Raw genomic sequence first — 22,520 nt, 5'->3', positions numbered from 1 at the left:
GCTTTCAAGATCATTCACGGCATCCTTCCGCCCCTAATCCCTCTATCCTTCCTCGCCCCGACACCAACTACCGCCAGATCAGCCCACAGACATAAACTATCCTTCCCCTCTCTACACGGCATCCTCCACGCAGGTAAACTGGGTAGATCCCTCCTCTCCAAAATCATGGGCCTCTGGAACGATCTCACTGTCCCGCTGCGGAACCTGGGCTCCCTCCAACTATTCCGAAAACAACTGAAAACCTGGCTTTTCTCTAGCATATAACATCTCTTCTACTGATTACATCCCCTCTTTTTATGCTTTGTAAACTCTTTCTGTTCTCTCTTCCTATTTTTTTATGCTTTGTAAACCGTGTCGAGCTCCACTTCCGTGGAGAAGATGCGGTATATAAACTTAAGGCTTAGTTTAGTTTAGATTCTCAATACCAGATCAGCCGTGGTGTCTGTTAGTAATCTGCAATCAGTGCTCCTGTTCTTTGGCCAGACAATCACTGGAGAGGGACTGCAAAATCTGCTTTTTCTTATATACTCCCCCTCTTCCCTCCCCTCCCCCTCCCCCCCGCCGTTTCTAAGCTGCGATAGAGGTTTCTACTGCAGCCTGGAGTGCTAAATGCTCCAACACTCTTAGAATTCCTATTAGAGGATGACACAAGGACAAATTTTCCCCGTCCCTGCGGGAACTCATTTTCCCCATCCAGTCCCCGCGAGTTCTTTTCCTGTCCCTGCCCCATTTCTGCAAACTTTGTCTTCATCTATACAAGCCTCAAACACTTTAAAATCGTAAGTGTTCGAGACTTGTGCAGTTAAGGCAGAGCCTATAGGATTGGAACAGGGATGGCGACAAAACTTGCGGAGATGGGACGGGGAAATTGAGTTCCTGCAGGGATGGGGACAAATTTGTCCCCATGTCATTCTCTAATTCCTAAGAGCGTTGAAGCATTTAGCACTCCAGGTTGCAGAAGAAACCTCTATCGCAGCTTAGTAAAATGGGGAGGAGGGATGTGGTGATGATAATTTGTTAATTGCTTATTGTTTAATACAAACTTTGTATACTGCAACACTGCAAGTGATCTCAGCAGTTTGCAAAACTAAATTATAAAAACATAAAAGAAATCTATGCGACAATGCTGGCAATGGTTATGCAAATGTATGCAGTTGCCTTTCACCTCTACAATATTATTGCCTTTATGGGGGAATCGAGACTTGGATCCAAACGGCTCTAAGCTGTATTTGCAGAGATGGACAGGCCTTGGTTTACGCTATGTGCGGGATGTGGTGTCGGAGCACGGATTTCCTCTGTCTTTTCAGGATCTCCAGGATCGAGAAATTTTGCAGGCTTGAGATTGGTTTTCCTATGGTCAAGTCTCGCATTACCTACACTCTTTGGACCATAATACTTTGAATGAGGACATGGCGGATATGGTCCAGGAAACTTTAACCCTGTCTCAAAAACCAAGAACCAGTTTGTCCTTTCATCAGATCAGTTTGGGCAGTTTCAGTGCTCCTTGGGACTATGAAGCTGTGGCGGTGGTGTGGAATCAGGATCTTGCCTCCTCTGAACAGATAACTGGAGATGGATTGCGCCTTCTTATGAAACGTCTCCCGCGTTTGACTCGTTCTGTGACTTTGTAAGAACAGTACTATAAATTCCTGTTACGCCTTTATATCTCACCCTATAGGGCGTATGTGGCAGAGTTTGCCTCATGCTAACTGTCCCAAGTGCCATTCAACGCCAGCTGGTCTTTTTCATATGTTCTGGTCTTGTGACGGATTGCAAACTTTTTGGTCATTTGTTGGTCTTCACTTGCAGATGATTATGCGAAGGCGAGTTCTGTTGCAGGCAAATGTCCTGCTTTTCTCTCAAATCTCTTCCTTGGGATTGCCAAAGAGTAATTCTTTGTTATTGCAAAAAGCTTCTTTATTGGCTAGGAAATGTATACTCTTGTTGTGGCGCCAGACAGAGGTACCTACTATTACTATGTGGAAAAATGAACTGTTTACTCTGTTAAGATATGAATATTTTGATGTTAAGAATTGTGGACCTGGTTGTTGGAGAAAGTTCCGGGCCATTTGGGCTCCTGTTTGGGATAGTTTGTCCCATGGAGCCCGAAGTGTCCTGTTGAATTTTTAATTTTTTTTTTTTTTTGGCATTTTGAGTTCAAATATGTTTATTGATTTTCAATATACAATAAACAAAGAAAAATAGTGTACAGTAAGGAATACATTGAGAGATATATATATGCACTTACAGAGTTAGTGCCTCAGTACATTTGACATTGGAGTGCTGGGGAGGGTGAGTGGGGGGGACAGTATAGGGTGGGATTGGGATGGGGAGATGGTTTTTGAATTGTCTTGTTGAGTTCTTTAGTCTCCGTGCAGAAACCCCGCGGATGACTGTCTTATCTTTAGTTTTGAACCAGTTTTGTATGTGCTCTGACTGTTGTATTTTATTAACATGTGTCTTTGTTAAAATAAAATGAAAATTTTGAAAAAAAAAATGCCATAAATTATAGACTAGATCCAGCCTTTCACTCAGGATTATAACAAACCAACTTCACCAACATCCAGAAGATTATCGTGGGCCCAATGGCGTAGTAAAAGGGGGGGGGGGGCAGAGGCTGGTCCGCTTTGGGTGCAATCTTCCTAAGTATGCGTCACCCCTTCTCCTCTCCGTCCCCTCGTGCGTGCCTCTTGCCTTCTTCTGTACCTTTTTCACTTCCCAGGTGTGATTTTGTTGGTTGCGTCGGCATCAGCACTCTCTCAGATGTCACTTCTGGGACCTGCGCCTAGGAAGTGATGTCAAAGGGCGAGCAGACACCGATGTAGGCATGCTGCTCACGCTGGAGAAGTTGAAAAGGTTCGGGGAAAGGGAAGGGGAGTGCATGCGCGGCAGGGGGGAGCAGGGGGAGAGGCGACACTGCCCTAGGTGCTGCTCACCCTTACCACGCCACTGCACAGGCTAGTGAGGCGAATGCTTTGATGCTCATAGGAATTCTGTGAGTATCAGAACTTCACCGTTTAGTAAAACCCAGCATAAAAAATAAGCATAAGCGTAACAAAAATTCAAATATAATTCAAATTTTGTATATATTTTAAATAGATACCTCAGGTTCCGGTTCCACTCACCTAAACTGGTAGGTTTTCGGTTGTGTTTTGAATCTGGGCAAAGATTCAATAGCCCTCAAGTCAGCTGAAAGCTGATATCAAATTGAAGGGGCGGCCCAGAAAAAAAAGCTTTAGCCCATGTAGGTGCCCAATGTGCCTCTGAGATTGTTGGAACCACCAGTCTACTTTGGGACATGGATCTTAAGGTCTTTACAGGTGTATGTAGAATAGTTCAAGAACTAAAATAGGGAAGCTTTTTTTTTTAATTAAACTTTATTGATTTTCAAATCTAGAACAGTGCTTTCAAATTATACATACAATTATCATCAGAGACAGTACTTACAATCAATCAGAAATCAATACAAAAATAATTATCCCCTCCCTCCTACCCTAGTTTGAGAACAAAAAGAAATGTTTTAAATTATACATGAAATTAAAATCCCAGACAACACTTGTTAAGTATATAATCCTCTTCACTCCCACCCATCCTGGATATGCAATCTAAAAGGAAAAATAAAGGTATAATTCAACTAATCAGAATTTGTCAATGGACCCCATGTTAATTTAAACTGCTTATTATGACACGATATTTCCAAATTCATTTTCTCATATTTATAGTATAAACATAAAAATTCCCACCAAAAGGTAAAATGGAGTCTGTCCCAATTTTTCCAGTTTTTAGTGAGCATTTGCATGGCTATCCCAATCATAATCCTATGCCTATCTAATGAAGGTTTAGTCTGTAATGATATCCCACATATTACCATCTCATAGGTTAATGGCATTGAGGATTCCAGTATCAAGCTAATTTGCCCCCATATAAATGGAGGCATATTTTCATAGCGAAAATTCCGGCAGAATCGCCCCAGGAGACCTAGTGCGCTAGCGTTTTTAGCGCACGCAGGAAACTACCATGCGCTATGCGGCTAGAACTAACGCCAGCTCAATGCTGGCATTAAGGTCTAGTGCGCGCGGCATTGTAGCGTGCGCTATTCCGCGCGTTAAAGCCCTAATGCAGCTTAGTAACAGGAGCCCCAAGTTGGGAAAGTGAAAGGCTGGCTATCCTGCAGAGACAAAGCACTGTAACTCGTTTCCCTCAATTCCTTGTCTGATTCTTCCCTCACCCCCCTCCCACCATGCTTTTCACCATGCAAGAGGGATAGTACAGCAGCCTGTTAGGTCGCCTCCTCCTCCTTCCAAGTTGCTCAGGGCTTTCTGCTGCTTTTAAACACAGCAGCAGTTTGGTCTCGGGCAGCTGATGAGAGGGGCATGGCCCTTCATGCTGCTGCTGTCTTCCTCTTTTTGCTAAGTTATCAGTATCAGTGCTGTTGAGCTGAGTTTCTCCATGTTCATTAGGATTCCTCACAGGATTTACATCTTGATCCCTAAGGTCATAGCCGACTCTGACCTTTACTATTCAACAGCAGCCTCTATTAACATAATATTCATACAAGCATTCATATGTGTGCAGATATCGCATCTCAAAAGTTTTATTAAGGTTTCTGATATCTTTTTACAGGGTTAGGGGAACCACAGGGGTGTCCTCACTGCTGTCCCTGCTTTGTGCCTTGTGATGTGAAGACGATCTCTTGCCAGTCAGCACTTGCAGAAATTGCCAGCATTCTTTATGAACCACATACTCACGTGATTTAAAAGGACCATCCCTCCTGTGCCAGGATGGCAGTCCCATCTATTATTTGAAGTGTTGCCAGCAATTTGTAAAAAGACTTTGTGTAGGATCTTTCAAGTCCGCAGCAGTATCTGACTCTGAGGTCTCAGCCAAGTCAAAATCGTTAGAAAAGGAGGGTGTCCACATCATTCTCAAAGCGGGTAGTAGTATTTGTTAGTTTTGTAACAAAAACTGTTTAAGAAGACACCTAAAGATTTTCTCCATTCTTCTATAAATAAACATATAGCCCACCCATACAGTACTTCTGGTGGGATAAGCACATCTCTTCTTATTGTCAGCTGAAGATGATAAAAAGCTATTCCAACCCCATCCTTGCTTACTTTTTGCAGATTATACGATTCCTTTGAAACTTATACACATAGAAAAAAGAAAATGACTCAAGTCAGCTCCTGAACCTTTAACTTTCTGCTTGTTTCTTAGGCTTCAGTGGTGTTCATTACTTAAATGGACCAGGTGCATGCAACAGCTCCTTGTTTTCATAACGGGTTCCGCTTGCCCCCCAAAACCATTCAGCTGGGTTTGCAAATAACTGTCTGATGAGAATCACAGCTAAAAGAAACTTAACAAAGGGTAATGTGCAATAAAGACAATAAAAGGAAAGAAACGTCATGCAACTTTACCACACAGGGATTTTGAATTATTTTTCCCTCTTGGAAAATAAAGAGAACCTGGGAAAGATCCTGCAAATTTGCTCAAGCTATTCCTTTCCATAACTAGAAAGGAACGTCACTCAAAAAATGAATATCAGATAGAAAGGAAAATGTCAGTATGTTTAACCACTTCATCAGCATATTTCTACTACAAAGAAAAACCTTCATAAGTGTCCAAAATCAAAATGCTTTTTTTTAAACAGCGTTACAAAATTTGTTAAAATATTCCAAACTATTTAAGGATGCAAAATTTCAGACATGAAAAACCAATCCATGACTAATCTCCTAAGGCTACACCAAACAGCATCTGGTGATCAATGTTATCTGCACCACATCAAAATAGATGATCCAAGGTGGCCTGTATCATGCCAGATGGCAGCATCAGGGGACAAATTTCAAAACAAGGTAAATTACATTTTCTGTGCCTCAGAAGAACCTACAATCACTCTTTGCTGTCTCTAAAGAGAATCAATATTAACCTCCATCATAGCTCATGACTGGATAAAGGCAGACCCCCCTATTTTTTCCAATCATGTTTCAACTTCAAAATGAACGGTTGTCTGTGTAGACAACCAATTAGATGACTGACACCCAAAAAAACCCCGCATTTTTGAAGTATCATCCATTTAAAAGAATGCCATTCTATGGAGATATTTAAAACATCTGAAATCACTGAAGATTTAAAGATTCATTGCTACTCCAACTGGGTTAAAACCGATTTAACTATCTACTGCTGATATCAGATTCAACTTGGTTGATGACAGAACATGTCAAATCCTCCAAACAATGGTGCCTCCATTCTACTGTTTCTGAGGTAATTTTTATGGTCAAATAATTGAACCTCAGCGGCCATATGGTTTTTCTCACCTGTGACAAGAAGCATGGACACTGATGTATATAGCAAAAGACAAGCCAAATTAAAAGCAATTTTCAAACACACCTTGACAGATTGCCTATACATATTAAACTTTAAGAACTGCAGAAAGAAACACTCTTTGGCATGATGTAAATACTACGATGAGCGTTTGCAGTAAATTTGAGAGACTGAGATCATATTTCACAAATCTTGGCTTGGGATTGAGATTCATTACCATCATGATAAGCACAAAACCAGCCATTTGGAGACAGCACCAAAAGATTTTGAACAAATAGAAAAACTCTGAATCTTAGAGCATTTATCGGTATGGGGAAGTATGAACTCTTATTTGTAACATCATCCTAAATGCTTAACAGTGTCCACATCTCAAATGGTACAGCTGATGAAACAATTTTGTCTTTAATAGTACAGTTTTATATATAGGCAGTCAGATGCCCTCTTGAAAGCAATGATGTCAAAACTGGCCAATGATTTTTATGCATAAATGATAAGAAATATGTGAAAAACATAGGTGGAAACTAAGGCCCTACTTTTACTTAGCCATGGTAGAGGTTTCTACCGAGGCCCAGAGCACTAAATGCTCTGACGCTCATAGAATTCCTATTGAGCAGCTTCGGAGCATTTAAGGGCAACTTCTATAAGAAGCACCCAAAAGTTAGTTAGGCACTGTTCAGCGTGATTCAAGTAAAATTGGGTGCTGTTTAGTGAATCACGCTAAGTGGCTCCTATTTTGGAGGTGCCCATTAAATAGGCCAGATCTATGCTCAAGCACGCTTAAGAGCAGTGATTCTGTACGAAGGCACCTAACACGTAGCCACGCCCATGCCTAACATGCATAGTGCCTATTTTTTTGAAGGCTGCCTAAATTTTTATAGGCGCCTTGTTACAGAATCGCACTTTCTTGATAGGGGCCTAGGTTTCAATCAGTGTTGATTAAAAAGCTTAATTGAGCTTGTTATTCAATTTAGTTGGGTGCCTCCGAAATATGTGCCTAACTTTAGGCGCTGGTTACAGAATTTGGGTCTTAGAGCCCTGGGCTGTGGTAGAAACCTCTATTGAGGTTTAGTAAAAGAGGGGGTAATTTCTTGTGCAAGAGACATTCAGGATCAATTTTTTAAAAAAGGTTCTTGTAAGCCATATAAATGGATAAGTCTGATAGTATATATTGACAAATCCAGATTCCGACTGTTTGAATGTGAATTGTGTAATTTCACAGTTCAGAGCAAAGACATCTACATGTAAGAAATTGAGAACCTGGTAAATTATTTTTAAAAGAAAATAGAAAAACTAGTGCAATGTAATAATCTGTAGGTTTGCAAAATAAAGAGGTTTTGAAACTACTTTTCATAGTTTTTCTCACCAAAATCATCCAAAATATGACTTTGTTTGGTTTGACAATTCAAAAGAAATTTTTTTAAAATTATCACATCTTTAACCACAAAGCCACGGTAGCAATGCTGCCACAGTAAATGCACCAGAATCCATAGGAATTTAGTGGACTTCAGTGTGTCTACTGTGGCTTCGCAAAAGTGTGTCCTAAACATTTTTAAAGGCTTTGTCACTTCCCAAAACAAGATATTTTCAAGGTATCCCTTGCAAAATGTAATTCTATCGGAAAAGGAGGACAAACAATGAATCCAACTTGCTTCAAAATTAAGCCATATAGGGGGAAATTCTATAAATGGTGCTGAAAATTAGATGCTGCTGAAAATCAGCATTCAATGGACTCTATAAAGGGTGTTTGGGGGATGAGTGTTCTTTATAGAATAGTGGGGAGCACCAAATTCTGTACTCACCTTAACACCAGCTGGAACTTGGTGTAAATCCTGGTATGCACATTGGGCATGGATCCCCATTATTCCGTACCCATGCCCCATTTTGAGTTGCACACAATCCTATTGTTACAGAATAGTGTGCAGCCAGATTGGTGCCCAAATCATACAGTAATTAGTGCTTGTTAGCTCCAATAATTAAATCTGGGATCTGCACCCTTTATAAAATCTAGGGGATGGGGATAATTTTATAAACCATTTCTGTGAAACAGAATATGGAGGGCTTTGTCAATCTAATGCATTTTCATGCACTCATTTTAAGTGCATACATGCTTGATTTTTATAAAATATTAGCATACTCGTAGCCATAAAAGAATATGGGGCTCATAATAATAATAATAAAAAAACCCAACATCTATAAAGTGGCCTAAAATGGGTACTTGGATGATTAAAAAGCCTGATCGTCCAAGTACCCATAACCAAAGCTGTTTTTTGACATATCTAAAACCAGCTTAGGCCTTTCCCCTGCCTCTAAACGCATAGAGTGAAAAGAGGCGTTTTTAGAGGAGGGGAAAGGGCGGGAGGTGGGCAGAAGGTAGGCCGACCTACACTTAGTCATACAACAGGTATAATCAAAACTTTTGACAGGTTGCCTAGTCGACACTTAGACGTTTTGACTTAGACCAAGTCAAAAAAGGGATAAGTGTCAAAAAAGGGGCCGCTGAGCTGATGGCGGCTGCCACGCTCAACTCAGCGGCCCCAGCAATCTGCCTTCCCCCCCCCCCAGCAACGATCGTGGCAGGAGAAATGGGTTTGTTATTTCAAGTTAATGCACACTACTTCATGCATTTAAGGGCCTAGTTGTCTTGTTTGTTTTAATTAGATTGTAAGCTCTGCTGAGCAGTGATTATCTCTTACATGTTAATGTACAGTGTTGTGTACATCTAGCAGCACTACAGAAATTATAAGTAATAGTGGTAGAATTTTGTGCTAGGAGACGGTAACTAGGCAGGGTATGGGTGGAGAACATAAGAGCTGCCATACATGGGATAAACCACAGGTCCTTCAAGCCCAGTATCCTGTTTCCAACAGAAGCCAACCCAGGTCACAAATATCTGGGAGATTTTAAGTTGCTTTTCCTAGGAATACAATCACAGTCGCAATGGTCTAATCAAAAATAGTAGCACCTAAAGTTATTTCAATGGTATAACTGCGGGATATCAGATTTGACCTTTAGAGTTACAACACTCATCTGGCCTGTCATATCCTCATTTATCCCTATTTTGTATACTCATTTTTCTTTTTTTTTTCTTTTTTTATTTAGTTCAAATTTTTTATTGAAGTTTATGAGTAATACAAACGACAACCAGAATTGCTAGAAATGTACAGTCAAAGTTAACATGAATTAAGAGAACTATTCGCAGTTCACTGTACAGAAAGCCCATACATTCAAAGAAAACCAATTTCAAACGAAGTGGCAGAGTAAAGACTTGTCAAAATGTGAGAAAAAGAGAGAGAGAGAAAAAGAGGAAAAGTGAAAAGAGAAAGGTAGAAAAGGAAAAACAAGAAGCAGCAGGTATCGAGAGTGATCAATTATTGAAGATGCATATAATGATTTAAGAATTTCCACGGTGATGGTGGAAAGGAGAATCCAAGAGACAATCTAGAAATACAGCGTTTTTCATATGCATAGGATTCATATTTGTTGTAAAGGCACAATGAATTCCACCAAAAGGTATAATCCAATAATGAGGCTGATTTCCAGTTCTTGAGGATATGCTGTATAGCTATTACAATCATAGCATCTATCAATCTAGAAGGGCATTCAGAATGTGCAAAACAAGGATGTTGTGAGCGAATAATGAGCACATCAAAAGTTATATCGCCGGTACAAGATGTGATAGATTGAATAGTGGACCAGATGCGAGACCAGAATGGAAGAATATCTTTGCAGTGAAATAGCATGTGGTCTAATGTACCATCCTGTTCTACACAATGCCAATATTTGGAGTCTGGTTTGAGTTTTGCCTTCCACATACAGTGCGGAGTCCAAACAGCATGCCACATAACATAGTATATGGATTGAGAGATTCTGGAAGACATCAATGGTCTATTTGTTGTTGTCCATAGTAGTTCCCAGTCAATATCTTGAATAGGTGTAGTAAGCATATGTTCCCAATGCTTCATGGACTGGGGGGCAAAGGTGTAATGATGATCTCGCAGGATATAATAGAAGATAGAGATGGCTTTGCCCCCAGTAAGAGTTAGAGCACTCCAACGTTGGAGCGTGTTAATAGAGGCATTATCATCGAAACATAAGGAGATTTCAGACAATGTGGAAACCAGAAGAAGCCATTGAGAGTGGCAATGTCCAGGTAAGGGGTACAAAGAACATAACGAGGCAAAAGGAATAATCGAGTCCGATGATATCAATTGATCAATTGTCCAAATACCCGCCTTTTGCCACTTTTTCCATGAGAAAGATTTACCCTTATGTTTAAACTTGGGATTGTTCCATATCGACATATCAGGCTTATTAAATATAGAAATGTCAGCAGCAGCATCCAGACGTCTCATAGCATGTTGAGTTGCACTCAGTAATGTGTAATCTCTTAAATATCTATGAATAGTAAAGGTGTTGGAGAACATATGAGAAATGTCTATGAATAGTAAAGGGTAGGGAGAACATATGTAATGTTCCATCTCAAGCCATGCGGGGGAGTCACAAGTTAATGTCTTCTTGAACCAGTGAGCGCCATATTTAGCAAAAGAAGCAAGTTGGTACATGTGAAAATCAGGAAGGTTCATGCCCTCACGAGCTTTAGAAGCACTCAATTTTGTGAGAGCAATGCGTGGTCTTTTGTTACGCCAAATAAATCCTGAAAGTTTGTTATTAATCCATTTAAACATAGCAAGATGGAAGCATGGATAAAATATATGTGATTTGAGGGGCTAGGGTCATTTTGATGGATGCAATTCTTCCCCACTACGACAGATAAAGGGGAGACCATTTGGAAATTGACTGTGTTATCAAATTCTTTACCTGTGATATATTAAGATCCATGACTAAAAACGGGTCTTTATGTATTAAGATACCCAAGTATTTGATGGCTTTGGTGGACTAGTGAAATGGAAGGTGAGACAATTCCGATGAAGAGATGTAATCATTTAATGGAAAGAGTTCAGATTTTCCCCAGTTAACTAGATAGCCGGAGAGCAGGGAGTACTCATTAACTATATCAACAAGCGCAGGAAGAGATGTCAAGGGGTTGCGAATAAAAAGAAGAATGTCATCAGCATAAGCAGCAAGTTTAATTTGTCTGGATGTGGTATTGATACCCTGTACCAAGAAGCACTGACGAATTGCAGCCAGAAGAGGCTCAAGCGCTAGGTTAAATAATAAAGGCCCTGTCGTGTGCCTCGATGCAATGAAAATTTGTTAGAGAGAGAGTTGTTGATTAAAATGCAGGAAGAAGGTTGCCAGTATATTGTTTGGATCCACCTGGTAAAATAAGAACCAAAGTTATACCAGCGAAGGACCCATTGTAGGAATGGCCATTCTACTCGGTCAAAGGCCTTTACGGCATCAATGGCCAAACCTACAACAGGATCACTAAGAGATTTAACATGAACATTAATATGATGAAATAATCTCAGATTATCGCCGATATAACGATTTTTTATAAAGCCAATTTGATCAGTATGTACCAGAGAGGAAATCACTTTGTTAAGTCTCAGGGAAAGAATTTTTGCCAGAATCTTATAGTCTAAATTTAACAGAGAAATAGGTAAAAAGTTTTTAACCAAAGTGGGGTCCCTATCCGGTTTAGGAAAAACTATTATGGTGGCTTCAGCAAAATTAGATTGTTTTTCTGGAGCGCGATGTAAAAAGTTGTAGTAGTCAAGTAAGTGAAGGGAGAGTAGGTTATGAAATTTTTTATAAAATTCGTTGGTGAACCCATCAGGTCCCGGTGCTTTATTGCTAGCCAAGGAGGAAATTGCTGTTGCAATTTCCAAGGAGGAAATAGGAATATCCAATTCTTCCCTTGAGGAGTCTGATAATTGAGGATGATCTATGGTCTTCAGAAATGAATCAATTGCTGAATCTGGTAAGGAGAGATCTGATTGATAAAGATTGGAATAGAAATGTTCGAACTGAGAAGAAAACAGATCCTTGGAAGTAAGAATTTGACCAGAGGAGTTTTGAATGGACGATATGTGAAGTTTCTTTGACTTCGACTTCAGATAGCAAGCCAAAGGTTTACCCATGATGTTATCCCCCATGTAGTGCCCAGAAGAATGTATGAACAAATCGTGGTGAGCTTTATAAGAAAGAAGTGAGTTATATTCGTATTTGAGTCTTAGGATCTGTTGATAAATGGATGAGGTATTGATAGGGGCTGACATATGAGCAAGCTCCAGCTGCTTAATGGACTGTTCTAGTTCTTTCTCCTTTTGGATATGAAGTTTCTTTTTCCAAGATGAGAGTTTGATTAGTTCCCCTCTAAGGGAAGCTTTATAGGCCTCCCATATGATAGAAGGGCTAATATCTGGGTCAGTTGAATTGAAGACAAATAATTCCTCAGTAAAAAGTTTGACTTTTTCGCAAATCTCCTTGTCCAAAAGGAGATGGTTGCTGAATCTCCAGGAAGGGGTAGAGGTAGATACAGGTGAGATGGAGAAGTGAAGAGACTGTGCCGCGTGATCAGTAAGAGCAATCGGATGAATGAAAGCATTGGTCAGTTGATGGGTGAGAGAGGAAGAAATAAGAAAGAAGTCTATTCTAGAGTATGCATTATGGGGTGGCGAAAAGTGAGAGTATTCCCTGCCCTTCGGGTTCAATAATCGCCATGGATCAACAAGGGAAAAGTTGGTCTTAAAATTGAGAATTTCCGTTAGTGATTTGGATTTATAAATTTTGCATGAGGATAGTCTATCAAGATAAGGGTCCTGGGTTTGATTAAAGTCGCCCCCTATTATCAACGAGCATGAATTAAATTCCATCAAAGTACTTTGAAGGTCTCTGAAGAATTCTGGGTGATCTAGGATGGGTGCATAAATGTTTAGAAAAACAAATTTAGCTGAGTGCAATTCAACATGAACTAGACACCATCTTCCCTCTGTATCTGTTTTGTGAGAAATAATAGAAATAGGTAAGTTATCAATGAAGGGAATAGAGACACCATTCTTTTTGCGGTGTGTTGCTGGTGAGAAAAAAATGTGATGAATATCCCTTAATGCCGAATCTGGACACAGCCGAAGAGGGAAGATGAGTTTCCTGGAGGAAAACGACGTCTGGATGCTTACCTGTAACATAATGTGAAATCTTACTCCGCTTAATGAGATGATTGAGCCCATTAACATTATGGGAAAATACATGTAGATCAGCCATTATCAAAAACACAGTTAAATGAATACAGCATCATGGAAATAATGCAAATAACATTAGAGAATGGATCATTCCTGCAAGCAAAAAAGAATAAAAAAGAAGGTGCCTCATGAACGTCTACTCCGGAAACTGAAGAACCATGGAGTGGACGGAGACGTACATAGATGGATCAAAAACTGGTTGGCAGGTAGGAAACAGAGGGTAGGGGTGAAGGGTCACTACTCGGACTGGAGGACGGTCACGAGTGGTGTTCCGCAGGGCTCGGGCCGTTGCTATTTAATATATTCATAAATGATCTAGAAACAGGGACGAAGTGTGAGATAATAAAATTTGCGGACGACGACACCAAACTATTTAATGGAGCTCGGACTAAGGAGGACTGCGAAGAATTGCAGAGGGACTTGAACAAACTAGGGGAATGGGTGACGAGATGGCAGATGAAGTTCAATGTTGAAAAATGTACAGTATTACATGTGGGAAGCAGAAACCTGAGATACAACTATACAATGGGAGGGATGTTATTGAATGAGAGTACCCAAGAAAGGGACTCGGGGGTAATGGTGGACATGACAATGAAGCCGACAGCACAGTGCGCAGCGGCCGCTAAGAAGGCAAATAGAATGCTAGGCATAATCAAGAAGGGTATTACAACCAGAACAAAATAAGTTATCCTGCCACTGTATCGTGCGATGGTGCATCCGCATCTGGAGTACTGCGTCCAATATTGGTCCTTAAGAAGGATATGGCGTTACTCGAAAGGGTTCAGAGGAGAGCGACACATCTGATAAAAGGGATGGATAACCTTTCATACGCTGAGAGATTGGAGAATCTGGGTCTCTTTTCCCTGGAGAAGAGGAGACTTAGAGGGGATATGATAGAAACTTACAAGATCATAAAGGGCATAGAGAGAGTAGAGAAGGACCGATTTTTCAAACTTTCAAAGAATAAAAGAACAAGAGGGCATTCGGAAAAGTTGAAAGGGGACAGATTCAAAACAAATGCCAGGAAGTTCTTCTTTACCCAACGTATGGTGGACACCTGGAATGCGCTTCCAGAGGACGTAATAGGGCAGAGCACGGTACTGGGGTTTAAGAAAGGATTGGACAACTTCCTGCTGGAAAGGGAATAGAGGGGTATAGATAGAGGATTACTGCACAGGTCCAGGACCTGTTGGGCCGCCGCGTGCACGGACTGCTGGGCACGATGGACCTCGGGTCTGACCCAGCGGAGGCATTGTTTATGTTCTTATAATATAAAGAAAATACAGAAAAGCCAAGCAGCAGAACACAAAGCATGGGTAGGAAGAAAGCCATGCGAATGTGCTAGAAAACAAACAATTTGTAGGTGCACCTGCAGTAGCAGATGAAAGGCAGAAAGAGCAAGCATAAATCTCCACACCTTAAAAATATCAAATGATAAAGATGGATCTTCAGGTGGGTAAACATCCAAGCCCTGCAATGTAAAGGATAAAGCATAAACATGAAAACCATTAGTGCATTCCAGAGATTCAAGGAAGGTATTGAGGTCCTCTGGGTCCGAGTATGAAGTGGTACGATTATTATAAGTAACCCGCATCCTGGCCGGATACATGAGGCCATATTTTGCCCTGATATCTTTAAGCTCCTGGCGGTGGGAAAGAAACGCCTTCCGTTTGAGCGCAGTGGATTTGGCTAGATCTGGAACGATGAAGAATTTTTTCCATTAATGTAATAGTTGGGGATGCGCTTTTGCGGCATTGATGATTTGAAGCGCATGCTGAAAACGGAGCATTTTCGCCACAATTGGCTGTGCTGTTATTGAGTGCGGATACAGCTTAGGTGCGCAGTGCGCCCGTTCTATTTCAAGCGGGGTGGAGAAAGTAAGGCCCAAGGCTTTAGGCAGAAAATCCAGCAGGAAAGCCGCCATGTCAGAGCCTTCCGACAACTCAGATAAGCCAACGATCCTTATATTGCATCTCCGACTGCAATTCGAAAGATCTTCCAGATCACGTTGAAGAGAGGAAATTATTTTATCATGCTTGTCGATCAGATCGATTTTCGTTTGGAACGACGCTGCTTGTTCTTCAAGCGCATCAATGCGGTGTCTTGCGTCGACAAACTGAGCATTAAGCGCTTCTATTTCCACTCGCAAGAGCTTTGTTTCCTCGACCTGCTCCTCCATTATATGTTTGATGGAGCGCATTTCCTTAATCAAGATTTCAAGTTGCATGTCCTCATGCTTTAACGCCATTTTGTCTGGCGAGCATGGATCTGTTTTAGGCCGTTTTCCACCTAAAGGAGTAGGCAGAATCGGATCCCCCTTGTTAGTTTTCGGTGGAGTCATAAAGTTTGATATTCGGGGACAGAAATGCTAACGGGGGTGCAATTATCACCTGAAAGAGTCGCGGTAATCTGTATATAACGGTTAGTGTGGAGGAGTGATTACTCCATGCGTCTTGTCACCATGCCTGTCAGGCTCCGCCGCCTGTATACTCATTTTTCATAATATTCATTTTTTGTTGTTTTCACATTTTTGTTATTATATAAATAGGTTGAAAATTTTTTTTAAAAATTAAGCTTTTAAAGAAGTCGTGTAATACGCATGATTCATCAGTACTGCTCCAGCATTAAAGTAATACTCCCCCGTGCCAACACGTTTCGCATGTCTTTGTCAAGGCTGGGGATTCTGAAGAGGCACAAAACATATAAACAAGCTTTCAAATTTACAATTTTAAATTCTACTTATTTTCCTAGAATCATTACAATCAGTATAACATACCTTAGTAAAGTACCATCGCTACCTGTACCATTGCTACCGACTGTGATTGTGTTACATTTTGAGTTAGAGAGCTGCACGGGAACGGGGACGACGGGAATCCCGCGGGACCCGCGGGCATCCCGCGGGTTCCCCCTTTGGGTCACGGGAATCCCATGGGGACGCCCCTAGGGTCGTGGGGATCCCGTGGGGACGCCCCCTAGGGTCGCGGGGATCCCGTGGGGACGCCTCCGAGGGTCGCGGGGTTCCTGCGGGGCTGGATGTACTCAGTCGCGCGGCTCTTCTCTCTACCTTCTCTGCTTGCAGCACAGAGCCGAACGGAAGTCTTCCCGACGTCAGCGCTGACGTCGGGAAGACTTCCGTTCGGCTCTGTGCTGCAAGCAGAGAAGGTAGAGAGAAGAGCCGCGTGACTGAGTCGAGAAGACTTCCGTTTGGCTCTGTGCTGCAGGCAGTGCAGGTAAGGAGGAGAGTAGCCTCGCGGTTCGAGTGGCTACCAAGGGACGGGGCGGTCCGCCCCGCCACACCCCGCCCCGGTTGCAGCACAGCCGGCCAGGTCCCCTTACTTTTGTGGCACTTCCCCGACCGACCGACAACAGCCCCGGTCCGACAATCCTCCCTGCCCTGTAGCCGCGAATCTAAATTATCTTCTTACAGCAGCTGTAATAAGGTAATTTAGATTCGCAGTTAAGGGCAGGGAGGTTTGTCGGACCGGGGCTGTTGTCAGTCGGTCGGGGAAGTGCCACAAAAGTAAGGGGACCTAGCCGGCTGTGCTGCACCCGGGGCGGTAGAGAAGGAGGGGGGGAGAAGGACGCTGAAAGCACTTGAAGACAGAGGAGGGAGAAGGACGCTGAAAGCACATGGGGGAATACAAAGGGGTGGAGAAGGACGCTGAAAGCACATGGGGGAATACAAAGGGGTGGAGAAGGACGCTGAAAGGCCATGAGAAGGGCGGGGGGGGAAGGACTCTGAAAGCACTTGTGGAAGACAGAGGGGGGAGAAGGATGCTGAAAGCACATGGGGAAGACAAAGGGGTGGAGAAGGACGCTGAAAGGACATGGGGAAGATAAAGGGGTGGAGAAGGACGCTGAAAGGCCATGGGAAGGGCGGGGGGGGGGGAAAGGACTCTGAAAGCACTTGTGGAAGACAGAGGGGGGAGAAGGATGCTGAAAGCACATGGGGAAGACAAAGGGGTGGAGAAGGACGCTGAAAGGACATGGGGAAGACAGGGGGGGGTGGAGAAGGACGCTGAAAGGCCATGGGGAAGACAGAGAGGGAGAAGGACGCTGAAAGGACAGGGGGAAGCAGAGGGGGGAGAAGGACACTGAAAGCACATGTGGAAGACAGAGGGGGGAGAAGGACGCTGACAGGACATGGGGAAGATGGGGGGAGAAGGACGCTGAAAGGAAATGGGGAAGAGAGAGTAGGGAGAAGACGCTGACAGGGAAGAAGACAGATGCCAGACTATGGGGGGAGCGGAGAGAAGAAGATGGGTGCCAGACCAATTTGGAAGGGGGAAGAAAGGGAGAGGCACAGTAACAGAGCAAATGGAAGATGCAGAAGGAAGAGAGACAGTGGATGGAAGGAATTGAATGAGAACATGAGGAAAGCAGAAACCAGGCAACAAAGGTAGGAAAAGAATTATATTTCTTTTTTTTTATTTTGCTTCAGGATAAAGTAGTATATTAGTTGTGTTGATAAAAATTTATAAACATTAGAGGCTCTGGTAGAAACCCATTTGCAAAGTATGTATTCTTCCCAATTAATATTTTCAAATTAATAAAGTCTTTTTGCTTATTTGTAAATGGTTTCTACCAGAGCCTTTAATTCAGTAGCATAATTAAATGAAATAACTATTTCTGAAGTTTATATGGACGGGCGGGGATGGAGGGGATTCCTCGCGGGGACGGGTGGGGACGGAGGGGATTCCTCGCGGGGACGGGTGGGGACGGAGGGATTCCTCACGGGGACGGGTGGGGACGGATGGGATTCCTCACGGGGACGGGTGGGGACGGGTGGGACTTGGGTGGGGACGGGTGGGATTTCTGTCTCCGCGCAACTCTCTATTTTGAGTGAAGATATTTGAATTTATAAGAACAATTATACTGTATCCTAGGAATAAGCAGTGGATCTTCCCAAGTCCTTCTTTTATAATGACTTATAGACTTTTCTTTTAGGAAATTATCCACACATTTATGCCATTGCTGAGCTGTATTTTTTTTTTTTTTGGGGGGGGGGGTTTGATACCTACTCTCAATGCTATAATTAAAGGTTACTTCACCCATATACTGCTCAGCAACTTAGCTAATGCCATGGGAATTGAGAGAGAACACTTTAAATTAAATTGAGAAGGAACTCTAGTAATCATAGGTGTTACATGGAAAAAATAATTACCAAGAAAAACATGTTGCGCTTGGTTATATATTTGAATAATGTCAAGATTAGTTTGGAATGGCAGCTGAATAAAGTTGTGACTACTGTGGGACATCTTTTGGACTTTCACTTTTGGTTTTTGTTTTTGATACACCAATATACTCCCATTCCTTCACCACTTCCTATAGCAGATGTTTGCTTGACAAGAAGACAGGGTCAGTCCAAGATAGGGATCTCAAAGTCCCTCCTGGAGGGCCGTAATCCAGTCGGGTTTTCAGGATTTCCCCAATGAGTATGCATTGAAAACAGTGCATGCACATAGATCTCATGCATATTCATTGGGAAATCCTGAAAACCCTACTGGAGGGACTTTGAGACCCCCTGGTCCAAGAGTATCTGATGGCTTAAGTCAGGGGTAGGCAATTCTTGTCCTAGAGAGCTGGAGCCAGATCAGGTTTTCAGGATATCCACAATAAATATGCATGAGATAGATTTGCATCTCAAGGAGGCAGTGCATGCAAATCCATCTCATACATATTCATTGTGGATATCCTGAAAACCTGACCTGGCTCCGGCTCTCGAGGACCGGAATTGTCTACCCCTGGCTTAGTGAACCTTCATCTGGGACCCCCCCCCCCCCCCCCCCCGCTGAACTCTCAGACCTCTGTTTCCGTCCAGGCCCCTCCCTTTAGCTCCTATAGTTGCTTATTTCTTTCCCTAGCCTATACCCTTGCTCAAGCAGCCCCCAGCCTCAGCCCTCATTCTTGCCCCATCCCCCTTTTTATCAGCTCCAGAAAACCCCTTCAGAATCAGCCAGTAGCCATTTCTTTCTTTTCCTTGTCCCTCCCTGGTCCCAGCCAACTAAGCAACTCTCTTTGTGCCTCCCCCTGTCTTAAGCCCAATGGCATAGCCAATCAGTCAAAATTGGATGGACCTGAGCCCAAGGTGGGTGAGTACAAGATTTTCTCTGCCATGCTGTACCCCTACCTCAAAATCTAAATACTTTAGCTAATGAAGATCTACAAGCTCTGTCTGCTGAAGACTCTCTGAAGGTCACCAGAAATCCCTTTTACCAATTTTGGCAGGCAGCAGCAACATCCCTAAGCACTGATGCTGGCAACCCACACGGGCTTAGTTGTCTGTGGCTCAACGATGCTGTTGCCAGCTTGATAGAAGGGAGTTCTGGCCATCTCTTAGGGATCCCCACAAGGGTCAGACCAGTGTTAGACATGCTAGGGCCCAGGTTAGAAGATAAAGGAGGGCCCCCTCCCCAATCTCTCCTCCCTGCCTCCCCTCCAATTTTCCCATCTTCCATTACTATCACAACGACAGACCCTAACCAAATACAGAACAAGGGATCACAAATTAAAAATAAAAATATTTAGACAAAAATTGAACAGGGAACCTCATGAAGTTAAACTTAGCATGTACTGCAGCATGGGAGGAATAAAAACAGAAATGCATTTTCTTTCTACTGAACACAATACAAACATTTGCTAAGCACATTTCCCAAAGCTAACATACTATAAATACTCAAATATAAACTGAAGTAACCTTTTCCCCCCAAAAAAGGAGAATAAAAGGTTGACTCAAATATAAACCAGGGTGTGGAGGGTTATATTCAAGTGCCCTGCCGGGCTCTGCACCAGCCTCTCTCCCTCCTTGCCATGCCAGACTCTGCCCCCCCCCCACCCTCCATGCCCTGACAGGCTCTGCACTATGTCCCCCTCCTTCCCTGCCCAGCCAGGCTCTGCACCTTGTCTCCCATCCCTTCCTGCCCTGCTAGGCTCTGCACCCTGACCCTGGGACAGACAGGGAAAAATGCTTGAGTACCTGAATAAATTAATGTAAACTGTTATGAGCTCCCCTGGGAGAATGGTATAGAAAATTGAATGAATGAATAAATAAATAAATAAAAATATTAAATCCATGACCCCTTTTCACTCAATATGACAGACTGCTTAGCCACAGACATATGGGGAGCACATAGCCATTTCCTGTGGAGGGGGGCAAAGAGGAGCTCTGGAGAGCTGGCATTGGACTTTAAGTGATTTGAGAGGCTGCTGGTTTCCAGATAACAACAATGTTCTGAACTATAACTACTCTGCCTATGTGTTTCAGCCCTATTAGTGTTGTACTCTGCTGCCATAGGGTACACCAATGCTGACCCCTCTCCCCCAATTGTGCTGCCTCATGCAGATTCCTAGTCTGCCTAGCTCTAGGGTCAGCCCTGCAAAAATCATTTTGCTAATTCAGACCTGCATACATGTCAGCCAGTCCAATGTATGTATTTCAAGCAAAGCTTAAATTAAAATCTTAGTACACTGTTATGTTTACCCAATGTAAGAATTTAATTCTTAGTGCAGTTTCTAGTGCTGCCAGTCCAACATCATTGAATCCCTTGGCTTTAGGGGGGATGGAGGTGCCACTAGACAGAGAAGTTTATTTTAATTGCTGGTGATAGAAAGGGTTAGGATGGAGGGGAAGTAGAAGGGGTCAATACAGACCATGGGGGCTATCTATGCCACCTTAGATGTGGTGATAGATTTCTGGTATTGTGTCCTCAGGGTAGATAGGGCACTACTGTGCACTGTTGTGGGGTAAATCATAGGCTTCTTGCTTGAGTACCTGATTGTAAAACCGCTTAGATAACCTTGATAGGCGGTATATAAAATCCTAATAAACTTGAACTTGAAACTTATCATACATTTTAATATTCTGTGCATCAGTGTCTACCGCAGGAGTAAACTTCCATGCAGAAACCCTTTTTACATCCAGCAGCCCATACTAGGTTACTGCATTAGCTCCTCAGGTTTTCTCTGCATGCGCCACCTCCTAATATTTCACCTCTCTTGAAGTGGCTCTGTAGAAATACATACTGCCCATACTGTGTGCATAAGGCCTGTATTAGTCATCATAGGCCTATGAACCAAACTATGTTTGAATCATAACCAGGCTATCATGGATTCTTTTGTACACTGCAGCTATAACACTGATACCATCCAATTATAGCTGTTTGTGTGAGAGATTCACAGGGCTGAGGTAATCATGAGTAATAAAGTTGCATAGCTTTCATCAAATCCAATTTGAATATTTTGACATGTGGCCACACCCACTTCCGGTCCCATCAGCTAATCAGAAGCAAGGATCCACCTAAACTCTGCTCACTCTCTGCCCCACCCTGCCTCCTTTGATGATGCCACTAGATAGTGTGACCTCACCCAAGCCCTACCCTTACTTTTTTGCAGAAACTCACTCCTTTTGGGTAACCCTGCCCCTTTTGTGACATCACAGGAAGTAACATCATAACTCTGTCCAGGCCTCACCTCCTTTCAAGATGGTGGCATACAATGGAGGTCTCTACATCACTTCCTGTTTCACAGTACTTGCCGCCCTGTTGGGTGGGTCATGTGACAGGAAGTGATGTTGATCACCTGACACTGTCCCCCCCATGAGCATGAGCAGTTTGGTTTTCCTTGTCCTTCCTCTTTTTAGCTGTTCACCCCTCTCAGCTTGTTTTTTAGTCCTCTGTTTTTTGTTAGGTGCCATCGACTTGTGTTCGAGTCCTAGCAACTTGATGAACATCATCAAGTTTTCGTGGTAGAATACAGAAGTAGATTGCAAGGCCTTTCTTCTGTACAGTATAAATTTGATGTTGTTGCAACAAACGTGATCCTCCACTTTCAACACTGCCCATCTGCTGCTGCTGCCTAGATGGGTGGTACATTGTTGGTCTAACATCTCTGCTGAAAACTGTCTTACTTGGGTGGCCCTGCTGGTAGTGAAACTACTAATGGCATAGCTTATCATACATGATACAAGGGTTTGTCATGCCACTGGGGCTTGCACCTCTGTTTTTTGCAACATGTAAAAATGCGCAGGGGCAACACTGTTCTTTCAGACAAAATAATATT

At 42.7% G+C, this 22,520-nt stretch overlaps 1 protein-coding gene across 7 annotated transcripts in view; it reads left to right on the top strand.

Moving 5' to 3' along the window:
* LOC117358755 (galactosylgalactosylxylosylprotein 3-beta-glucuronosyltransferase 1-like) overlaps positions 1-7,049 on the top strand; it is a 97,133-nt gene extending 90,084 nt beyond the window's left edge. For 6 of the 7 annotated variants that reach the window (XR_004539083.1, XR_004539082.1, XR_004539077.1 and 3 more), the window contains one exon: positions 4,624-7,049. Coding sequence is in view for 1 of the 7 variants with exons in the window: in XM_033940370.1 (XP_033796261.1) it covers positions 4,624-4,629 (6 nt within the window). In the remaining 6 variants the exon portion in view is untranslated. The remainder of the gene's footprint in view (positions 1-4,623) is intronic. The other variant, XR_004539080.1, reaches the window with a different exon arrangement.
* Positions 7,050-22,520: the final 15,471 nt, after the last annotated feature.

The sequence above is a fragment of the Geotrypetes seraphini genome, chromosome 4 (assembly GCF_902459505.1).
Source record: "Geotrypetes seraphini chromosome 4, aGeoSer1.1, whole genome shotgun sequence".
Lineage (NCBI taxonomy): Eukaryota > Metazoa > Chordata > Amphibia > Gymnophiona > Dermophiidae > Geotrypetes > Geotrypetes seraphini.
This window is presented reverse-complemented; position numbering and strand designations above follow the sequence as displayed.